Here is a 23,608-nt window from a genome sequence, read left to right on the forward strand (position 1 = left end):
CTCCATGTATAATTTCCCGAGTCATGCATCATGTGGATTTTTTAAGGTCTTTTTATGCTACTCATGCTATGCAAACTGGCATAGTTTTTACTAATTCCAATGCCTTGATTGTCATGACTGGAACTACAGTTAACTGTATCACCAAAGAACACTAGAGATGAATGAATTTTAATATATAAATATTTAAATCACCAAGCACAACCCCAGTTTGAATATACTGGTAGAAGTATGGAGTGAATTAAATTTGATGGCAGTACAATTCCAGCAGTAGGATGATTGGCGGCATAACATACTATTTTGTATACAGGCCCAGTTCCACCACTTCTAGTAGACATTTATTTTAAAATACAGAATGAACCAAGTAATTCAATTTATGCTTAACCAGTGGTTCCCAAACTGTGTGAAAAAAAGAATATAAAGATCACTGCGCTGCTTATCCTCTTACAACGTGAAATATCAGTAGTACTGTCTCAGTCAAGTATTTCACTGTAATTCCCAGAATGATGACACTTCTTTGATGTGCACTTTTTCTCCATACATGAAACAGAAAAGAGAAACAGCAAAACAAGACTGTCAGATATTATTCCTCATATATGAAGCGAAGGAATATTATTTCCGGGGGAAGGGACCCCAAATTCCCAATATTGGATTGCTTACACGTGCTTACAGGGTATAGCGTGTGTGTAATCCTATCTGGGTATCTTTTAAGGGGACCACCAACTCGTGCTCAGGATGGTATATTATCTTACATGTGCTTACATGCAGGACACTTAAGAAACCCATATATTGGTATCTTTACAACTCCAAAAACAATGCTCAAGGTGTCCTTGAGAAAGACGCCTGGAGCGTCGAAACATGTTGGAGGAGTGTTTTTTAGTAGGCCACCCACGTTACCAAGGACCAGGTTGAAACCATACAGCAGGAGCTACCCGGGTTCCATCTATCTTCCTGTTGTTATCCCTGTTTCTACGGTACGAGGCTTGGCCTATCATCTTTTTGTATTCTGTGTTAATAAAGCCTCATGTTTTATATCTGATCTGCACCATGAGGAGTTTTTCATTTTATTTTATATGGTACTGATTGGAATAAGGAAAGATACCTTTACATGATTGGCTATACATCTCACCACGTAAGACAGTGTGAGCATTGTTTTTGGAGTTGTAAAGATACCAATATATGGGTTTCTTAAGTGTCCTGCATGTAAGCACATGTAAGATAATATACCATCCTGAGCACGAGTTGCTATTATTAGAGATCTTTGCAGCAACTTTGAAGTGAAGCGCTGGTTGTATTACTTTTTCTTGTATGTTCTACGGTTCCCAAACTGTGTGCCTAGGCTCCCTGGGGTGCCTCAGGACACTTGCAGGGGTGCCTTGGGTTGGCGGACCAGGATCAATTCATATTATTTATGGTCCATGTACCAGGCAAAACCAGTGCTTGTGGCTGGCAATCATAATATATGTGGACAAACAGAAGCAAATCCTGTCATTCACCAGATAACTGACATATAAACACAATGCACTTACTGGTAATTTAATATTTTTTTTTCTGAATTTCTCGATAAGAAGCATTTGGCCTAGGGGTGCCTTGAAAATATTTTGATGCTCTAGGGAGCCCTGATTCAAAAAAGTTTGGGAACCTCTGTGCTTAACAATAGTTTGTAACATGAATAAGGTTTTAAAGGTCACTAATACCATCCCAAATTGATCACAACCAACCGCACACGCTTCTCACATCCATACGTTGGTCTTCCACTCCTAAGGTTTATACTCCTACAACAGGTAATTTAAGATTTTCATTCTGCCAAGTGTAGTATGTACCTCCCCTCTAAATAAATCAATCCTTAAAACATGGCTTGTTTTGGTAGTTGAGTTGAAAGCCGTACCCATAGTAACATAAATACACCATAACAAAAAAAAAAACAATAGTGCCAACAATCTAAAAATCGCTTGTTTTGACATTCCCAGATGCCTGCTGCCATGGAGCAATATGTGAAGTAACATGGCTTCATATGTCCTAAATCTACCATGGTGGTGGATGAATACAGGAGCAAGATGGTAAAAGTAGCATCATTGTATGTTTGTATTTTTGAGTAGAAGAATTGTAATAAATTTCAATAGTTGCTGAAAAATAAACTGCAATTTAATATAAAAGTAAAAAGGAGATGTTTATTTGTAAGAAACTGTACTTGACAAAGGTGGTGAATTGATGAATCGTGTTAAGAGATAAAATCAGGGAATAGAATTTTTAAATTTGTGAAGTGATATTAACTATTTAAAATCTCAGTAGGCTCTAAATGATAACTCAGATTAACATAATTATTCCTTGCGTACTCAACAAGCAATAATTCCTAAGCAGCACACGAGGTGCGCTCTCCCAATCTGACCATTGTGGGCGTAAACTCGACCAAACTAATTGACTTGATGATAAAAGTCCTGTTTGGGTGCCCAAACGGGTTCAATTTATTCATCTTTTAGCTCGCTACCCACACGGGTAGCGAGCTGAAAAGATGTGTGCCCACCCATCACCAGAAACAATTGAATACCAGCGGCAGGTGAGCATGGGGGCCAGAACACATGCCCAAGAATTGAATCCCCCCTAAATGTATGTGTGGGCAGTTAATTGCTAAACACCTTGCATATTGTTAAATGTGTTCAGATAAGGCTGCTGGAAAGGCAATCTACTGTTACAGCCACAAGGCTTTGGAAGGAGATGGCTAATTGCAGTATTCCTCTGCTAACCACAGAGTTTTACACTATTGCTGCAGGTTTAGGCTCACTATAGGGCTTTTGGAATTTGGACATAGCATTTCCCTACTTCCAGATTGTAGGTGGCATCATTTATATACTAATGCCCCTTTCCCACTGCAGCTAAAAAAACGGTAAATTGCAGATTTTCAGTGCAATTTACCGTTTTAAGGCTGCAGTGGGAAAGTGCCAGAGTTGAAATACCATTTAAAGTTAAATGGTATTTCAACCCGTTTTTAAAGCAGTCCTACACGTTAAAATAACGTTTAAGAGGCAGTGGGAATGCCTCTTAAACGTTATTTAGCCTCCAGGCAGTCCCAGTGCCTGATGAGACCTAGTAGTTCTCACTTTGTGCATGTGTAATGAGTGCACGTGCATAATAGAGCCGCTCATTACATATGCGCATATGTAATGAGCGGCTCATTAGTATGCATGTGCACTCATTACATATGCGCAAAGTGAGAACTACTAGTTCTCATCAGGCACTGGGACTGCCTGTACTCCGCATGGACCCCCGCTGCCTCCCCACTGCCCTGCATCCCCGTGCAGGTAAGTACAAGGGGAGGGGAGGTGGGGGCACAGGGCAGGTACGGGGGGGGTTAGGCACTCTTTACACTTGGGGGGGGGGGATTAGGCACTCTTTACACTGGGGGGGGGGGTTAGGCACTCTACATTTTACACGGTTCACTGCAATGGGAATGGTACTTAAATGGTATTTAAAACGGTAATCTGCTGCAGTGGGAATGCTAATACCGTTTTAAATACCATTTAAGATTACCAGTACTTTAAACTGGTCTGCAGTGGGAAAGCAGCATTAAACTTGTTAACTAGAGCTGAATGGTTCAGGATATAGACATCAAGCTGTGCCCCAACATCCATCAGTGAGATTCTAGCAGTTCATGCATCTGAGTGATTATCATCAGACTGCACATTTGATTGACAGAAGAGACTGTTTGGGAAGGTAACACCGTTTTGTAGCAAAAATACAGGCATGCCAGAGATGTTTTTTTTTTTTTGGGGGGGGGGGGGGGGGTTTCTGCCTTCAGCTGTGATTGTGTATGTAGAAAAACATAGTTTTAGAAGACTATGATGCAGCTGCTTGTGTTTACAAAGTTACTGAGAAACTTGTGATGGCTTTAGGTAGAATATTCATTTTTGGGCCAAAGCATCACTTGCAATGATTAGCAATTCCAGATTCTGAAAATTTGCAGATGCACATGCTTTTCTGTACAAACATTATTTAGGCCCTATAGCAAGCAAAAAACAATCTTAATAAGTCAACTTATATCCTGAAACATTCATTTGTGTGATAATATAGTGGCGTGGAAATTGTTAAACTTCCCCCTAAAAGTAAACTCTAGATCTTCCCCTGCTTTTCCCTGAGATCTTGTGCCTCTCCCTGTCACCCTCTACCTCCCAATTCCTTCCATTGCTATCCTCTAGCTTTCACTGCCTGCCATGGCCTCAACAATCACCCACTGTATCCCCAGTCACCCTGTGATAACATTAACTGTCGCTTTCCTTTTGTGCCTCTGCTGTGCTAATGTGCATGTGGGGTGGCCATTCTGTGGTAACTTGCAGAGTTGTAGCCAAAATAGTTTGAGAAGTTCTAGTAAAATGAAAGTAGTCAGTAAGTCTATTCAAAATTAAATCTGTTCAATTTAGTTTGTTTATATGGAGAATAAAGTAGAAAAGTATAGTAATAAAAGATGCAATGGTTTTATTCATAATATAATTTAGTAAATAACTTTATAAAAAACAATGAGTAAAACAAATTAGGTATTGCACTCTTTTGTGGTTGTTCAGACGCATTCCACTGCCTGTTAGTGGCTTCTCTAGTCGTTTATTTCAATAACAATTTGTGCACCATTGACTTGTTTTATTATTCTTACATTGTTAGTCCTCAGTTCATCACCCTTGCATTGTACATTATTTCTGCGCATCTCTAATTTTCTTTATACAATTCCATCACATAATGAATTTACATGTTTGTTTTCACCAGCTATTGAGTTATTTTTACTATTCTATTATATATTTGTATTCTGAATGATCACTTTTACCATCCTGCTCCTCAATTCATCCGCTGTCTCCCGCAGTGGACATGGAGATCTATGAAATCCAAAGCCATGTCACTCCACAGCAAAAGACAGCTAAGTATAATTTTATTCTATATTATCTAGATGGAAGAGTGGGTTTTGGTGGGTAGGTGTGTGTGTGGCACGCGTCGTATTTTCACATAAACGAAGTGCAAAGTTGAACCCTTTATTGTAGAAATATTTTTATCCAACACAAAACAGGGTTAAATGTTGTTGTTTTTTTCCAGGCCGAAATGGTGATATACTGTACACAGGAGAACACGTGATTGGGGAGGGGATTTGTTTAGATTGGTGGTAATCCTTGCCTTTTAATGCCCCCATACACTAGTGCGATTTTGGCCTGTTTTCACACAATTCTGACAGGTCAAGCCTAGGAATCGCGTGAAAAGTGGCCACATTCTCAGCTGTTTAATGTCTGATCGGATCCAAAGCGAATTACCGTAAGACACATCGTGGGTGATTTTTAGTAACTGCGATGTATCGCATTTAATTCCCTTGAACTCCTCCGGCAGCTTCCTGGGAGTCCTTTTTACATGCGATAAATCAAATGGCATATCAAGTGCCAGATCGGATCTGTGTAGCTTCCGAGTTCAAGGGAAATCTAGTACAACTAGTCTGATCCAGACCTCACAATAGCATGGTTGCATGGTTTCATAATTTCAAATATTGATTTTTCTCAATTATACCCATTTATTTTATTATGTGATAGTATTTGATTACAAACATTCCTATTACCTTCTATTGGAATTTTATTTATACATAGCATTGTACCATTTTACTCTATAGATAAATGAAAACTGCTTTCTTCCTACTTACTATTCAAATTACACACCTTGGATTCAAAGTCTAATTTCATTCTGCACTATGTTAACATTGATAAGCTATGGGTGTAGTGTCCAAATTGGATCAGTGCGGCAGACATATTTTAATTTTGAAGGGCAAAATGTTAGACATGATGTTTCTCTACAGCTAGCGGTAGCGTCTAAAATTTGCCCGTATAAAAAGAGTTTGCCTACTTCACAGATCAGTACCCCCCTGCACTACAGGAGTCTTGTGATACATTATTTGATGAAAATCTATATTACTAGGAAATAAAACATTAATATAATTAAAAGAGTAAACTTTGGTCCTATTTTATGAACTAGTAGTTGTACAGAAGGTGGAGTTTTGTGTTTTTGTTAGTGGTGGTTGAACTAATAAAACTAGCCCATGCTGTAGCAAAGATTGGTAAGTTGTGTTGTTGTTTTTATATACTCGATGAAGGAAATGATTCATCAATGTTGTATTTTATTCATAGTGATCTCCAATCCGTAAGTAATTGAAACTGGAAGGCTGCTAACTTGGGTTTACACCAATTCCCCTTTAGAACAAATTCTATAACCCAAGCCAAATGAGTAGTGCCTTAACAAGTTCTATTATTCCAAAATAACACTGTTTAATAGAGTAAATAAAAACTAAAACTACATAGACCATCAACAGTAAAAATATTATTGAACTAATAATGCGCGCTCAAAGCAAATAACTCAAAAGCTAGTCTGCTACCTTGTGATTGCCTCTGTGTTTGTGCCTGTGTGAGAGAGAAAGATGTCGTTTCACTCACTGTCAACAGATGGCAGTGTTTCAGACACACTAATGGTCACAAGACATCTATATAGATGATCGAGCCCTGTAAATATCACTTAAAATGATTTATTATATAAGCATCTATAGACATTTGATGATATGCTTTCTTTTCCCTGTAGCATACCTTCCGTTCCAGTACAGATGCAGAAGAACAATTCTACAAAACAGGCACTTGCAGGTAAAGTTATAGGGTTTGTACAAAGTTGTCTGTTTACAGAAATCTTAGGCTTATTTATCTGGTACAAGGCTTTAAATACAAGGATTTTGCTATGAATTTGCTTCTCTGAAACACACACTTCTTATTTAGTCCTTTTCACTATGCAACTTTTTCTCCTTTGCATTGTAAAGGTTTACTAAACTGCACTCTCGTGGACATGCACCATTAATAAAGTAAAAATAGCAGGAAATACACACTGGGAACTTATGGCCAGGTGTATTCTATCATGGACTCCATATTGTAGATCACTTACGAATTTTTAGAGCCAAAATGTTTTCCCTTTGTCTGACATGCACCTTAACCAATGTCACATGGAATTGGTGATGATATAGATAGATCTAGTATTCCTAGTTTGCACAAATGTCCTCTTAAAATTCAGATCTTACCATAGGACGTATATGCTATATCCATACTATTAGGCTCGCACACACTGATTAAAAAAACAAACAAAACATGTTTTGTATCCTCGCTCTTTACAGATGAACAAGCAGGGATCCCTAAGTATCTCCAAGGCATTTGGATAATATAGAGAGTGTTGTCCCTGACCTGCACAGCATTAATGTTGACATTACGATGATTGTCACAAAATGTGTGCAGATTAAGTAGTTATTATTTTTAGAGGATTATCACTGTTAAAGAGCATTTAGCAGACTTGGAGAATGCATATTGAGTTACTGATTTTTCAGTGTATCTAGAATCCCTAAATAATCAAGAGCTGGTAGTGTTCACTCTTGTATCGGGTGGGCACATTTTACATTAGAAATGTACATTAGCAACAAAAGTTCATGTATTAAAAAAATTACACAGCGCACCAGGATTGCACATTGTCACACACCAGGACCCATTAGACATTATGCAACACACTGTAATGTCCATTACACATTATGCCACACACCATAATTTATTTATTTATTTACAGTTTCTTTATATAGCGCAGCATATTCCATTGCGCTTTACAATTGGAAACAGTGAAAAAACTGATTTGGGAAGTAACAAAGCTTACAATGCCCATTACACATTATGCCACACACCGTAATGCACACTACATATTATGCACCACGCCATAATGCCCATTGCACATTATGCCACATAAGTGCCACTTAATTACATGCTCGTTGCCCAGGGCAGGAAAGGCGAACCCAGCCCTCCAGATTGACAGTAGTTCAACTGCCTGTACACAAAGTGCGGGCTTAGCAGGCAGAAAGAGCTGATTGACAGCTGTTTCTAGCAGAGAGCTCAGCGGCATGTCAGTGCGGCGGTGGTCACCTGGGAAAGCTGACGGCAGCTGGAAGCATAGAGCTCAACGGCGTGTCAGCTCGGTCCTGAAGGGTGCAGACAAAAGGGAAAAGTGCATTTAGGAGTGAATAAATAGGGCAGGTTGCTGCAGCAGGAACACTAAGCTGGTAAGATGATGCATGAAATCCACCTACCTCTATCACAAGCATAGCACTAGCTACAGGTGGAAAATTTAAATCTTCCTTTTTTATTTAATAAAATGTACTTTGCATGATGTGTGTACAGGCACCAATTCTAAAGTACATACATGTCCTATCAAAATACATATATTGGAAGCAGCCAACTTTAGGTCTTGAAAAGCAGTAGGATTGGCATTCTGAAGGCTGGCATCCGTATAGTAGGTAGACATTGACAAAAGTAGACATGGCAATGATCAACACATGAAAAGGTTGACATACGTTTTTTACAATTTATTTAAAAAAAATGGGACTTTTTCATACTTTATCATCCACATGGACGATAAACAATAAAGCGTGGTGAGCAGGGAGCCATGCGAGAGTACACGCATGGCTAGATATGCGTCTGTTGGGGCTTCATGTGCTAATTGGGGGGTCCACACGCTCAGGTGTTGAAATTCTCACCCAGAAATGTGAAAAACGCATGTCAACATTTTGGTTGTATCGACCTTGTGCATGTCGAGCTGTTAACTGTCTGCCTAGACCCTGTCTATCCTGTGATCCTTAGGCCGCATGTATTATTATATTCTGTTTCTGTACTAGCGTTGCTGTGTCCCAAATGCCAAATAACTTCTAACTAAATTCATACAGTACTATCACTGATTCCTTAATTTCTAGCTGGGAACTTTATTGCATGGAGACTTTTTTTTCATACTTGTACATGCATTTATTGCAGTTAACCCTGTGTCAAGGCAATAATTAACGTTTTCGGAGATGTTCCTAGCAACATTCCATGGATGTTTGTCATGGGGTAGCACTTGGCAATTTGCAAAATTGTGACATAAGGATGTGGGTTTTTTGTGATGTAGGTTTTTATTAACATTTGTTTTAGTTTCACAAATAGTATCACTGTATTAATGCCATAAATACAGTATTATCTGTTAAATTCTGTCTCTATATTTAAATGAATACAATTGAAATACTTAGATTTATATGGACTTACGACATAAATCACTTATGGAATAAATTCAAGGTCATTTGCACATTTTATGATGGTAACCAATTTGGCATCACAAAGGGTACAAGTAATATGAATCAAACAAAAGATGATGAATTGATCTCTACCATCTAGATGTTTCTCCGAGTGTAACTTAATTTAACAATAATATCAACCTTAAGTAACTTCCAGTTGTTTTTTTGCTCCGAAATTGCTGAGAAATAAAGTAAATCCCCTTAATAAGGTTTAATAATCCAGTTCCCATTTAATTTGGGTAGCTAATACAGCAAAAAAATTGGTTCAGGTTTTATCCTGATGAGTGGAACCGTCACTGACCTCCTTGGTGGTCACAAGACAGTGAAAAAAAGGGAGGGCTGTGCCAGATTATACCCCCATTCACACCAGAAGCAAATTACCTGCTTTCGGGGGCAGATTGCAGCCATCAAAATGACTCGGCACTCATTATGCTGGGTAATTGCCAGGTCAGTGTTATGAAAAGGGTATTAAAGGGAGGACTTCAGATGCTGCTGTTCTTGTTACATTATTTTTGTGGCTGATAATCAAGTGCCAGTGAGCACAAAGTAAATAGTTACTAGTTGCCTGAATCGCAACTAATGAAAACAATGGCAATGCCAAAATGTTGCCTAATAGGTCAATGAACACATCCATTTTATTAAGTATATTTGTAAGTAAGTTACGGCTTAGGGTTTTTGTTTTTTTTTGGGGGGGGGGGGTCTTTTTACTTCTTTAATTGCTGACTAACCTGTCTGCTTATAGCTTATCTGCTGTTTTCATCTCTGCTTGCTGTATGCACTGTATTGCATCAATCTAGTGTGTGTGTTTTGGTAAGCAGACTTCTGGCACTAGATCAAGACAATTTGTTAAAGAGTATCGGAATTAAATTTAGGTGAAATGTGCACTTAAAAGCTTATGGCAAGCAAATAATTTTGTTTTCATGTCATAAACAAATGTTTTTTTACCTATTAACTTTGGTTTATGCCAAAGCTTTCGCTAAATACTCAAAGCAGTGTCATATTTTTTGTGTTTGTGGGTGTCATACCATTTACTATAAGATAGCATGTAAGCTCTACTGGTGTATGGTATATCGGGTAATATCACTACAAAGCAAACTTCTCTCCTTTATGGAAGAGAAAACTAAAAATAAAAAAATTATTGTGATAAGATTAGTGGTCCATTATATAAAAAAAAATTGAAACCACGTCAAGTGTGTCAAATGGATGTTCTATATTTTTGTACTTTTTTTTTTTTCTTTAGAAAAGTGCAAATTTGTTTTAGAGCAAATAAAAATGCTCAGATTAAATTGGTTGTACATAGAAATGTTTATTTCTTTCTCACCCTCCATGGCAGCCTTTACTCTGGGTTACTTCCCCAGCTCTAGACAGGTAGCGCTTTGTAGGCCCCGCCCACCTTGGGTATATACAGCCTCCTCCCCTTGCATCCTCAGTCTTTTTCCTGTCTCCAATTAGACAGTGTAGTGTAGGTTTGTTCTTGTTAGGACTTACCTCATGTCTTCCAGCTCATGCACATCTGCATGGCTGCCGCTGGATGGGGTGGCTCCCGGGGGAGAAGTGGATACCTGGACGGACGGAGATGCAGCAGGCAGCGTCCTGCACTGTGCTCCCATCCGTTGCGCGCATATACATCAGGCTGTGTACTGTTTTGTGCTCCCACTTGCACTTGTAATACAGGCTCCCGCTCCACGCTCAGGACTATGGCATCATTCTGCTGTACTCTCCGACACTTATTACAGACGGCAGTAGGGGGCGGTGGAAGGGCAGTAATGACGCTACGGCTTCTAGTCCGTGCTTCTGCACATGCACCTGTCCCTGGAGGGGTCAAATTGTTATTTAATGGCTCTGGTCTAAACAGTTATATTGGTGGCTATGGATCCGGAAATAAATCCTTCTCCCCCAAAACTGTTATCATGGAGAGGTTTAGAAGAACTTCTATTCATTTATTGGATAGTTTAGTGGTACAGTAGGTCTTTTCTTGTTTTTAGTGTGTCTAAAGCTCCTGGAAAGAAGAGTACTTGCAAGACAAGCATTTGTCAAAGAACTGTATATCATGTGATAAAACTTTCTTGGCTGAGAAAGGTAGTAACATATGTAAGGAATGTAGTGAGCCTGCTGGGATACAACCTATACATATACAGCAGTTTATGGAATGGATGAGGAAATCCGTTGTGACTAAGGATAAATTAAGAGACCTGCAAGGGGCTAAGAGGTCAAGGTCTCAGACTAGCCTGGATTTAGAGTGTGATTCCGAATCCCTTGTTTGTTAAAGACTCAGAGGAGTCCTAGTCCTGGAATAAGATAGCATGATTCATTTGGAAATTGTGGACAGTCTTCTGAAATCTATCTGTAAATCCATGGATTATAAGGAGACTGAGTTGGTGGATGGACACGATTGTCTGTTTGAGCTTAGATCCATAAGAACCAGAGTTTTTCCTGTTCACAAAGTCCTTTAAAGATTTGATGTCTACACAATGGCAAAATATGGATAAGAAGTTTAGTAGTTTCAAGAGGATCGATTGTATGTTTCAAATCAAGGATGAACTGTTTGATGGTGCTTCTTACCTAAAGTTGATGCAGCGGTATCAGAAGTTGTTTCTAAAACTACTATTTTGTTGGAAGACGGTGCTACTCTTAAGGATGGTGCGGATAGGAGAATTGAGAGTTCATTAAAAAAGCTACAGAAATGCTTCAGCTGTGTCTCCTAAAGAAAGAGTGGCTATGGCATCCACGTCCAGAGCTCTAAGACTGTGGGGATCTTCTATGGCACGGGTGTCAAACACAAGGCCCGCGGGCCAAATCCGGCCCGCCAGACATCGTCATGTGGCCCGCGCAAGGAGATAGCATGCAGGGCAGTGTGTCCCAGCTCCTGCCTAGGCCACCTCCTCTCACCCACCCCACCGCAGCCGCCTTACCTGTTCCTCCACTGTCGGCGGCCATGTTCCTGTAGGCACATATGTATGCGGCTACAGAAACATGGCCGCCGGCCTCCACGACTACGTGGAGGAGGGCCCGGCCTCCTGTTCCCTCTGATGCCCGGCAGTGACAGACACTGGGTGGGGACGTCATGACGATGACGCCGCCCGCCCATGCGTCTGTAGAGAAGTAGGAGCAGGCAGGGAAGCTGGACCGGGAGTCGGGGACAGTGTGGCCGCAGCAAGCAGTGAAGAAAAGCTGGAAGCCGCAGCAGCTGCAGGACAGACGGAGAAACAGTAAGTGAGGATGAGGATCACACTCACAATAAAAAAAAAATATCTGCTGTTTCCTGAGGTGTCCCCGTGTATAATAATAATAATGCCATGACACCACAGGCTGCTCCTCCTGTATAATCATTTATGTGTCATGGCATTACTTTTATTATATTATACAGGGGGAGCAGTCTGTGGTGTCATGGCATTATTATTATACAGGGGGAGCAGCCTGTGGTGTAATGGCATTATAATTATACAGGGGGCCCCCGATGAATTTGAGTTTGACACCCCTGTTCTATGGCATCTGATATAGATGAGAAGATTTCAAGACCATTTCTTTAGAATCTGAACATTATAATGAAAGCAATCGAGTTTCTATGTGAAGCATCATTGGATGTAGAAGAATATACTGACAAGTATATGGCGACAGGTGTCTCAGCTAGGCGTGCAGAGTGGTTGCACAGTTGGTCAGCTGATATTCGCTCCAATAATCATACAATAACAGACACAAGTGTAACAGGCTGGAGAACTCATCTGAGAGGGGAGCATTTTCAAGGGTACATGTCCCGTCAGGAGCAGAGAATGTCTTAGAATCAGAGAGAGATGAGAGCAGTACGGAGAGCGATGATCCATTTCCAAGATCTCATTATGAATACTCATCTGAGTATTCTGTCATCTGTCAGACAATACAGCGATCCTAGCCTACCTTAATCGCCAAGGTGGAACCAAGGGTCAGATCCTGTGGGAAGAGGTCTCAGGCATACTATCTTGGGCAGAAAGGAGTCTTCTCTATCTGACAGCGCTACATGTTCCGGAGAAAACCATATCATTGCAGACTTTCTCAGCGGGCACCAGATATTACCTGAAGAATGGGAACTGGACCAACAAGTTTTTATGAAAATAGTGAAGAGGTTTGTGATGCCTCAGATAGATCTCATGGTGACAAATCAGAACAAGAAAATTAATCTCTTCTATTTGAGATATCAACTACCTGGTACAGAAGGAGTAGATGTTTTCTCCCTGAGGTGGGAGCTTCAGCCTGTGGTATGTGTTTTCTCCATTTACTATGATCTCCCCTATTTTGAGGAAAATCAAGGAAGAACAAGCCATAGGAATTGCGATCCTCTCTTTGTGGCCCAGAAGAGGATGGTTCCCCACGTTACTGATAATGGTGATACAGGAACCATTTCAATTACCAGTGATACCCAGGCTACTACGGCAGAGGCCACTTATTCCCCCAGATGTGTGAACACTCAGTTTAAAGGCCTGGAAACTGTGTGGTCAATTCTAGTCAAAAAGGGAGTTTCAGACCCAAGTGGCCCAGTTTCTCCTCAGGTATCTACTACAGAAGATCTCCTCAGATATTTACTACAGAATTTGGAAGAAATTTAAATCCAGGTCTATTCCTTATTCTGAAACTGAAAGTTTTGAAATGCCTTGTGTGTTGCAATTTCTTAATGAAGGCTTTAAGAAAGGTCTGGCAGCCTCAACTCTCAAGAGTACAGATTTCCGCATTGACGGTCATGCTGGATAAAAATTTGTCAGAAGATGGGCTAATAAGGAGGTTTTGCCAGCCAATTAAGAGGGAACATCCAATAATGAAGTCTCCATTGGCTCCATGGGATCTGAACTTAGTTATTAGCACACTTATGATGCCACCTTTTGAACCTCTGGAGATGATACCGCTAAAATAGGTTACTTGGAAAGTCGTTTTCTTGCCTGTCATAACCTCAGCTAATAGGGTTGGGTAACATTATGGGCTGAGCAACCTTATCTGAACATATTTCCTGGCAAAGTGGTGCTCAGACCTAATCCAAATTTTATTTCAAAAGTGGTTTTCCGAGTTCCATTTAAACCAAGAAGTGGTGTTGCCTGCCTTCTTCCCAGAGCCAAAAGATGAAGATGAAGAGAAGTTGCATATGTTAGATGTGGGGTGCCGGTTGACTGCCTGATGGGGATCCCGATGGTCACTATCCCAATGTCGGAATCCCAACTGCCGGTGCTCCGACAGGGGGGGGATCCCAACTCACAGGGGCTATTCTCCTTCGTAGGGGTCCACAACCCCCATAGAGGGAGAATAGAACCTGTAACGAGCCATCGAGTCTGCAGCGTGGCAAGCGCGCAGCAAGCCTGCAAGGGGCTTCTTTGCACTCGTTCCCCTGTCGGAACGCTGGCAGTGAAGATTCCAATGTCTGGATACTGACCATCGTGATCCCCTCTGTCGGATCACCATACCACAGAGATATGAAAGACAAAACCGCTATTCACTCTACATTCAGGTGCAAGAAAGGGCGAGATAGATCTTTTGTAGGCCCCACCCACCTTGGGTATATACAGCCTCCTCCCCTTCCATCCTCTGTCTTTTGAGTGTCTCCCTGTATATAATTGGAAATCACAGAAAGAAAAAAGGAGGGGGAAACTATAGGCTGCCACGGAGTGCCTCTAAAGTTACTATATCAGGATGGATCAAGGAACTCCTTTTATTCGTTTATAAAGAGAACGGTCTGGAGGTTCCTGAAAAGCTAAAGGCACATTCTACCAGGACTGTTTTTACGTCATGGGTAAAAAGGGCACAAGTCTCCGTGAAAGACCTTTGTGCGGCAGCGACGTGGTCCGCTATTAATACCTTTTCCAGTTACTACAATATTAATGTTTCTGCTGCCCACTTTGTGAAAGTTGTGCTTGAACGATCAATGTTGTAAACAAGTTTATTATACTCTTTAAGCATGGCTATGTGGCTTTTATCACCACCCCCCCCCCCCCTCCTCTTTTTTCCTTTCTATGATTTCCAATTTATATACAGGGAGACACTCAAAAAACTGAGGATGGAAGGGGAGGAGGCTGTATATACCCAAGGTGGGTGGGGCCTACAAAGATCTATCTGCCTGGAGCTGGGAAAGTGAAAAGTAACCCAGAGTAAAGGCTGCCATGGAGTGGTTCTGAATAAATGAAATAAGTATATTTTGCACTTGTTTACGTCATTTTAAGCCACTTTTGAAAAACTTTAAAAAAAAAACAATTACTCCCACCTGCAAGCCTAGAACAATTGGCCTTCTCAAAAGGCACCACAATATACCTGTCCCATACCTTAAAAACTTCAAAGTGCCTATATCAGGCATGTCCAAACTATGGCCCTCCAGCTGTTGTGAAACTAAAATGCTATTGGGGAATGCTAAAACTATGGCAAGGCATGTTAAGATGTGTAGTTTCAGCTACAGCTGGAGGGCCACAGTTTGTCCATGCCTGGCCTATATAGTCATTCTGGTGGGTGTCCCAGGGAGATTCAATTACTTCACAGAAAGGGTAGTGGATCATCCCATCAGAGGTGGTAGAGCAATTTAATCATGCTTGGGATAGGCATATTGATATCCTTACAAACAAATAAGGATCAAATATGGTTTGAGGTAACGTTTAAAAAAGGGTCAGACTAGATGGGCCAAGTTGTTATGATCTGCCATCAAATTCTATATTTCTAGGTCCTAAACCAAATTCCAACATTTTTTCCATTTAAAATAGAGCTTTTCCCCAAGCTTATTGCCCGCTCAGAGGGGATGAAGTGAAATTCACAGTAAACTTATACATTTTTAATATTATGGTGCCACAAGGGATCTGCTGCGCCAAATTACAGATTACAAAAATTAATAAGCACAACAGTGACTAACAGATAAATACAATAGAGGACAAGTACAGGGTACATAAAACTAGTTGCATCAGCAGACAACACAAACACTCAAACCCTGCAGAAAACTGGTGTCATCATAGATGGTTTACGTAAGCGAAGAAAAGCACCTCAGAGAATAAGGCCCTGCTTATGAGAGCTTACATTCTAAAGGGGAGGGTTAGACAGATATGGGTGAGTGATGTGTTTGACAGTGGGCATGGAATAGAGGGTTAGAATGAGATTTGGCTGGGTTTGGTGTAGACGTGTGTTTTGAGCGCCCATTTGAGGTTTTGTAGAGAGATGTAGTCAGAGTGATGGAGGTAAAGCATTTCAGAGAAATGGATCATAACATGAAATGTTTTGGCGGTAGAGTGGGAAGAAGTAATTAGTAGGCAGGAGAGGTGGCATGCATTAGTGGAGCGAAGAGTGTGGGAGGGAAAGTCAGAGATGTAAATGGAAAAGTAGAGACCGTTGTAGACACAAGTGATTAGAGCAGAGGAGAGAACATAAGGAGGAAAGGTAGATTTGGGTATCATCAGCATAGAGATTATATTGGATGTAAAAAAAAGCTAAGGAGTTCAACTAAAGAGGACATATAGGGACACATTTATCAAGATCCCTTTTACAATGCGATCTGGGCGGAATATTACCGCCCAGGATCACATTGTAAAATGCGATCACATCACCGGAATGTATTACCTGCTGTGCCCAGGGACAGGACTCCGAAGGAGCAGGGGGGTCTGCGCATGCGCGGTTACGCGCTGACCCCCCTGCGACCTTGCTGACCGCACTGCAGCTCGGGCAGTGCGATGTATAGCCATAGGCTACAATGGGCTATCGCCATATCAGAATAGCGATAGCCATGGGGTGCGAAGCCGGGCTGCCCGATGTTGATACATCGGGCAGCTACGCATCCCCCATAGAAACCTATAGGGGATGCGGCCGGTGGCGCTGCAGGGGGGGATCGCAGCAGGGATCAGAGATTCCTGCTGCGGTCCCCCTTTAATACATTTCAGTGATACTTAATATTTGTGGTTAACTTTTCGGGGATTTAGCCGCAAATCTTACTTAAATGGGCCCCTTAGAGAGAAAAAAAGCAGGACCAAGAAAAGAACCTTGGGGGGACATCTACAGTTAGTGGGAGTTATGAATGGAGACAAAAAAAGTCAGATAGGTAGGAGGAGAGCCAGGAGAGGACATTATCGCGCATACAAAGGAAGTGAAGGATTTGCAGAAGGAGTTTGTGGTCCACAGTGTCAAAAACAGCAGAGGTCTAAAACCAATAAAAACTAATGTTAAAAAAAAAAAAAAAACAGCAGAGGTCGCAAAGAGTGTCCCTTAGATTTTGCAGCATGGAGATTGTTTCAGACTTTTGTGTGGGCAGTTTTGGTGGAGTGGACATGATGGAAGCTAGACTGGAATGGGTCAAGTAGGGAGTGGGAGAATAAAAAGGCAGTTGTTAACAATATGCTCAAGGAGTTTGGACTCAAAAGGGAATAGAGAGATGGCAGTTGGAAAGGGTGTTTTGATCAAGGGTAGGTTTTGTTAAGAATAGAGGGGCAGATTTATTAAGCTTGGTGAAGTGATAAACTGTTTTTTATCACCGGCCAGTCAGCTCCTAACTGTGAAGTTACAGGCTTGGTTTGAAAAATGGCAGGTAGGAGCTGATTGGCCGGTGATAAAAACCAGAGACTTTGTCGGAAATTTACTAAAGGAAATTTGTAAAAAAAAAAAATAGGTGTATTTGTATCCAGAAATACACTTAATTTTGACATTTACTATCCCGAAAATACAGCAATTCGTATTGATGTGCTATTTTCGGGATAGTAAATGTCAAAAATAAGTGTATTTCTGGATACAAATACACCTATTTTTTTACAAATTTCCTTTAGTAAATTTCCTCCTTTATCACTTCACCGAGCTTAATAAATCTACCCCAGAGAGACAATTGCATGCTTGAAGGTAGAGTGGAAAGTGGGGCAGATGTATTACGCCTGATAAAATGGAAGGCAACTTCACCAGCCAATCAGCTTCTAACTGTCATTTTTAAAATACATCTGATTGGCTGGTGCGTTATCACTCTACCAGGCTTAAAACATCTGTTACAGTGTCTGATGAGAGGGAGAGATTGTAGATTTGTGCCAGATAGGAACAGGCAGATGGAGAGGTTAGTGTCAGAGAGGGAGGTGGTTATTTTCTTTTTTTTTTTACACAGACCAGCCAGCAGGGGGCCGGGAGCCGAGCCGCTCATTAGATATTCATATATTCACTGCACCCGATCATTACATATGCACGATCGGGTGTAGTGAATATACCCGGGGAGCCCACCTCCCCCCCACAAACGTTCTGGGGCAGGCAGGACACCTTCCATCTCCCTGCCTGCCGCCGTCCTCAGGCTCCCTGCGGCATCGCCAGTCAGGGGCAGCGAGCCCCTGACTCGTTGAATACTGGAGCCGGCGAGGCTCCGTAACGCGGCAAGCAGTGGCGAATGTGCAGCGAATCCTACACAGGATTCGCTGCACATCGCCAAAATGCTCATTGAATACTGCCCTTAGAGTGCGATTTCCTCCATTGTCGCTCAGCAGTAGGTGAGCATTTTTGCAGATAACTAGCGCATTCGGTGTTCCAGGGTTGAGGTGTTAGTCTGTGAGGGTGATTATTGGTTGGTCAAGAGCAGACGTAAGGGGTGCGTTGTGGAGAATGATCGCCAGTAATTTTAATAGAGGTTCATCGCAAGTCATAAAAAGACCCATTTCTAACACACACACACACACACACACACACACACACACACACACACACACACACACTGGATTATCACAGCTAATTGAATATCTGGAACTAGTTATAATAATTTTACTTTTACTAAGGGGAAAAAAAAAAGCTTCCATTGCTGCTTTCTCCTAAATACCACTACAAAAAGCACTGATTATTATTGTCATTAATTATTTGTATGGCACCACAATATGCTGTAGTGTTGGTCCTTGGGGAATACAGGCCATGCATAAGGAAAAGACATACAAAGGCCGGCAAAGTGATGGAGTGAGGCCCTTGCAGGGGATGTCATTTGCAGTTCAAAGTAAATATAGAAGGGTAGGATAATACCTTGAGATTATATTTAAAATGTATGTCGGAGTGGTGCTGATGAGGGCATTGTAAATAAAAATGAGTTATTTGTATTGGATCATGGAGATCAAAGCAAGGTAGTGGTTTGTGAAGTTGTGTGATGGGCGTGGAGTTGCATTTAGAACAGATTGCAGTTGGGATAGGTGGGTTATAGGAAATGAAGATTGAGGCAGTTACAATATGACAAAACACTGCCAAAATAAATGTGGACTGTGTAAGGGGTAATGCAACAAACTTTTTTTTTTTATTTATTTTTATTTTAATCCATTTGCATTCAAGTGTATTTTGTTGTGAATGGTATTTCCATATTCATTCTATTTTTAGAGTTTGTTTTCTTTTATCATTTTTGTTTTTTGCCTTCCTCATTTTTTCCTTTTTGCATGTGGATTTCATGTACACCTAGGCATGGCGGCTATTCTGATGTCTGCGGCTGGGCTCCCTGTACGTCTTACCTCCACACCTCCACCCTCCAACCCAAACGTGGCCAGTAAGCGTGATAAAAACTCAGTTAGGAGATTGAGGAAATTGCCAAAGAAAGGTAGTCTCACATCCTCTGTCATTTTTAAAATTTCCTTAGAATATATATGTACTGCACCACCCAAAACATTCTTTTGTCCTTGTTGTCCTTTCTTCTCTATGGATTTGGGCACAGGAAAGTACTTTACAGTGTCCTTAAATGGGCTTAAAGTCTTAAGAATGCCTTTGGTTGAACAAGCTTTTGTCTTTCATATATTTTGCTTTTTAACTTTTATTTATTTATTTATTTACAGTTTCTTTATATAGTGCAGCATATTCCAGTGTGCTTTACAATTGGAAACTGTGATAAAACAAACTGGGTAGTAACAAACCGACATAGGAGGGCCCTGCTCGCAAGCTTACAATCTATGGGATAATAGGTGGGATACAAAAGGATAGGGTTCCATAGCATGGCAGTCCCATCAGATTACAAGTGCGTTCTGATGGGGTGCAATTCGATATGAATGCTACTAGAGGTAATTTAGGAATTCCGGAATATGATGAGATTCCCTGCAAAGGTGAGTTTTCAGGTAACGCTTGAAAGTTTGGAGGCTAGAGGAGAGTCTTATTGTACGTGGAAGGGCATTTCATAGGGTGGGTGCACGCATCGTTAATATGAATAAATATATATCTATAGATTGATATATCTATATATATCTCTATATCAAGTTGTATGGATGCGGCACTACTTAGGTCAGCTGTTGTACCAATAACAAAAGTCGGTGCCCCCCGAATATTATGCCCAAAGGTGTGGGATTTAATGTATCGCGATGGTGGATGGCGGCACTCGAATAAAAAACAGTGATGACCTAGATAGATCCACATGTTTCAAGACCTTGCGGTCCCTTTTATCAAGGTGTCTTCTGCACCTTGCTAAAGGGACTGCAAGGTCTTGAAATGTTGGGACCTATCTAGGTCATCAGTGTTTTTTATTTGAGTGCCGCCATGTCACAAAGCACCTAGGGAAATAGTTGACACAGGTTGTGATATACCGCCATCTCACCCGTCGGCTCCCAGGGGTCCGGATCCCATATGATACATAGTATGCGGTACTTTTGCATACAATGTATCGAATGCGATCCTAGTAGGCCTAAGGGCTGCAACAAATATTCATGTCAGCCTGTAGGATCTGCTATGCTAGATGCATGGGAACGTGCCTCACATCGCAATTGTAGGTAAATGAAATGCGATGTGTCACTTTTTATGTGTTCCGTTGCAGCAATGCTTCCGAATCACATAAAAAGTGGCCATATTGCACTAGTGCAGGCATGCCCAAAGTCAGGCCCGGGGGCCAATTGTGGCCCGTGCTGTCATTTCAAGCGGCCCGCAGCCTCCAGCTGGAAGCGGGCAGAGCATCAGTGGGAGCCCAAGCATCTCCTGTCCTTGCAGTACCTGCTTTGCCTCTCCTTCCTCTGGCTCACACAAGGGTCTGGGAAACATACAGAGAAGGGAAGGGGCAGAGTGGGGGACATACAGTGAAGGAGGGTCAGGCTGGGGGACATACAGTGAATGGAGGCACTGATGGGCATTAAGGGAAGGGGGGCAGGCTGGGGGACAGAGTGAATGGGTGCAGAGTGGGGAACATACAGTGAATGAGGGGCAGGCTGGGGGGCAGAGTGAACGGGGGCAGAGTGGGGGACCATTCTGATGTGATTAATGATTCAAAGAATGTCAGGCTGAATGGTCGGCCCCCACACATTTACACTTCACCAAATCTGGCCCTCATCGCAAAAAGTTTGGACACCCCTGCCCTAGTGGATAGGGGCCTTTAGGGAATAGAAAAGAGTTTTCGAATGGAAGCATTTTGGCTGCATTTTTTAAGATTTTGGAGGATTTGGAGTAGGAAGCAAAGAGGTTAAAAAGAGATTTGGTTATTGGTGATGGCTTTGGGCAGATAATGTATTTTTCCCCAGTAAATTTTGATTTATAGACTGAACCACCATATATGTGGGGGTATAATTCTCTCCACAAGGGGCCAAGAACAAGGAAAGTAGAATATTTTAAGAGATCTTTCATCTGAGGTTTTTACTACAGTACAGGTTGAGTATCCCGTATCCAAAATGCTCGGGACCAGGAGAATTTTGGATAACGGATTATTCCGTATTTCGGAATATTTTAATATTTCAATTATGTATTTTGAAGTATCTTGCATGTATGCTGTATAAACACATAAAATACACACAAATATATTTTATTACCACATAAAATACACTCAAATATATTTTATTTGTTCAAAAAACAAGGTTTCAAAACATGAAACAAAATGTGTGTACTATCTCAGCACTGAATTTGAATGCCAAGCAATCATTTTCTTGCACATATATAGTGCCAGTTACATATCATGTCACCAGTAGTGCTGTTACAAATGTCCCCAGTGAGTTTTTAGCAAAAAAAATAATTTTTTTTCACTTTCTGGAATGTATGGTTTTCGGAATAATTCGGATAACGGATACTCGGATACGGGATACTCAACCTGTAGTTTAGTTTATTAGTTAATTCATCAGGATCCAGACTCTTTTCCACATCCCCCTCTCATTCACTTATTTAAGGGGTTGACTGTGTGATAAGAATGTTGCAGAGATCAGACCTTTTGAAGTTTCTAACCAGAGGCAAAGATATTCTATCGGGGGACATATCAAGGGCAAATTAGTGGTTGTGTAATGTAAAATAAAATGGCAAAGCTGCAAATATTGAAAGAGCAGCTTTTGTGGGAGGGAGATTGAAGAATAGAGTCCATCCACATTTGGACAGAAATACAATAATTATTCTACGGTGTTTAAGTAATATGTCCGGGTGTAGTCCCGGAGGAAAAGCAGGGTTATCCCATAGAGAATCTAGGCAAGGGTGAAAGATAACAAAGTTGTTAAATGTGAGAGCAGAAGTCCTAAACTGAGAGCGAAAACTTCAGCTGTGGAAAACTGCTTTGCTTCTGCTGCGCGCTACTGGAATAGCATCCAAAATAAACTTTAAGAGCACCAGCCTCTGTTGCAGTTTATATAGTACGAGATGGCAGGAAGTGCCAAAGTACACATTGAACTAGGTGTGTAGCATAATAATAATAATTAATGAGGCTTGGTATCCCCATGCCTTCATTAGAGTGATTCTTTTGCAGTATCCTCATTTGGTACTTGTGTAGTTTCACGGCGACAGCCTATGCTGTCAGCGTAGCCCAAGGGCAGCCTAGCGTAGTTAGCGCAGTGTCCCCACCAGGCAGCGTAGTCACCGTACTGTCCCTGCAATGCTGAAGCTCTGTCTCAGTCATTTGTGCGGCAGGCTATGGCAACCCTGCCCGTGTCCGCTTCAGGGAGACAGCAAGTGCGTCTCATGCACAATTTGCCAGTGCTCCATATTACATACTGGCAAATGCCTCCATTTCAAACTCCCAGTATCCATGTCAGCCTGAAGCGTGGCGAGCGTAGCGTGCCCCGTGAGGGGACGTAGTGCGCGTCCTCCCGACCTATTCATACCCGCACTATCCACGTCGGCGTGGAGAGTTGATTTTATAAAGTGTGGCAAGCCAACGAGCCCGAAGCATGGCAAGCGCACGCGTAAAACGAGCCTGAAGCGTGGCGTGCCCCTTGAGGGGATGTGGAATACATGTCAAGTAATCCGCATCCCCTCGTGGGGCTCGCCACGCTTCGAGCTGACGTGGATGGTGGGGGGTGTTTCAGGAACACATTCACACCTGTCATGTCAGGCAGGTGAAAAATTGTCAATGGTTCCCACACAATATAATAATTTAATAAGCACTGACACAACGCTGACTGACTACGCTAACTTCGTAACATTCTGGTTAGGTGCGAACATAGACAAAAGCTGACTACGCTGGCCGCGGGAACACTATGCTGATTCTGAAAGGGACACTACACTGACTACGTAACTTCTGACGTGAAACTACACAAGTACCCCTCATTTTAACCCATGGTTTCTTGTCAACCCTTGAGAGCTCTATGTAAGTTGTTATAGATTTTGGTTGGATTCTTATAAGAA

The 23,608-nt window shown here is 41.5% G+C and overlaps 1 protein-coding gene across 2 annotated transcripts in view; it reads left to right on the forward strand.

Moving 5' to 3' along the window:
* The window catches only part of DTX2 (deltex E3 ubiquitin ligase 2), an 80,082-nt gene that overhangs the window by 37,485 nt on the left and 18,989 nt on the right, over nt 1-23,608 (forward strand). The window contains exons 4-5 of one of the 2 annotated variants that reach the window (XM_083173935.1): nt 6,586-6,644; nt 19,506-19,640. In XM_083173935.1, the coding sequence (XP_083030061.1) occupies nt 6,586-6,644; nt 19,506-19,640 (194 nt within the window). The remainder of the gene's footprint in view (nt 1-6,585; nt 6,645-19,505; nt 19,641-23,608) is intronic. The other variant, XM_083173936.1, reaches the window with a different exon arrangement.

This window comes from Crinia signifera, chromosome 2 (assembly GCF_055691185.1).
Source record: "Crinia signifera chromosome 2, ASM5569118v1, whole genome shotgun sequence".
In the NCBI taxonomy this organism is placed as follows: domain Eukaryota; kingdom Metazoa; phylum Chordata; class Amphibia; order Anura; family Myobatrachidae; genus Crinia; species Crinia signifera.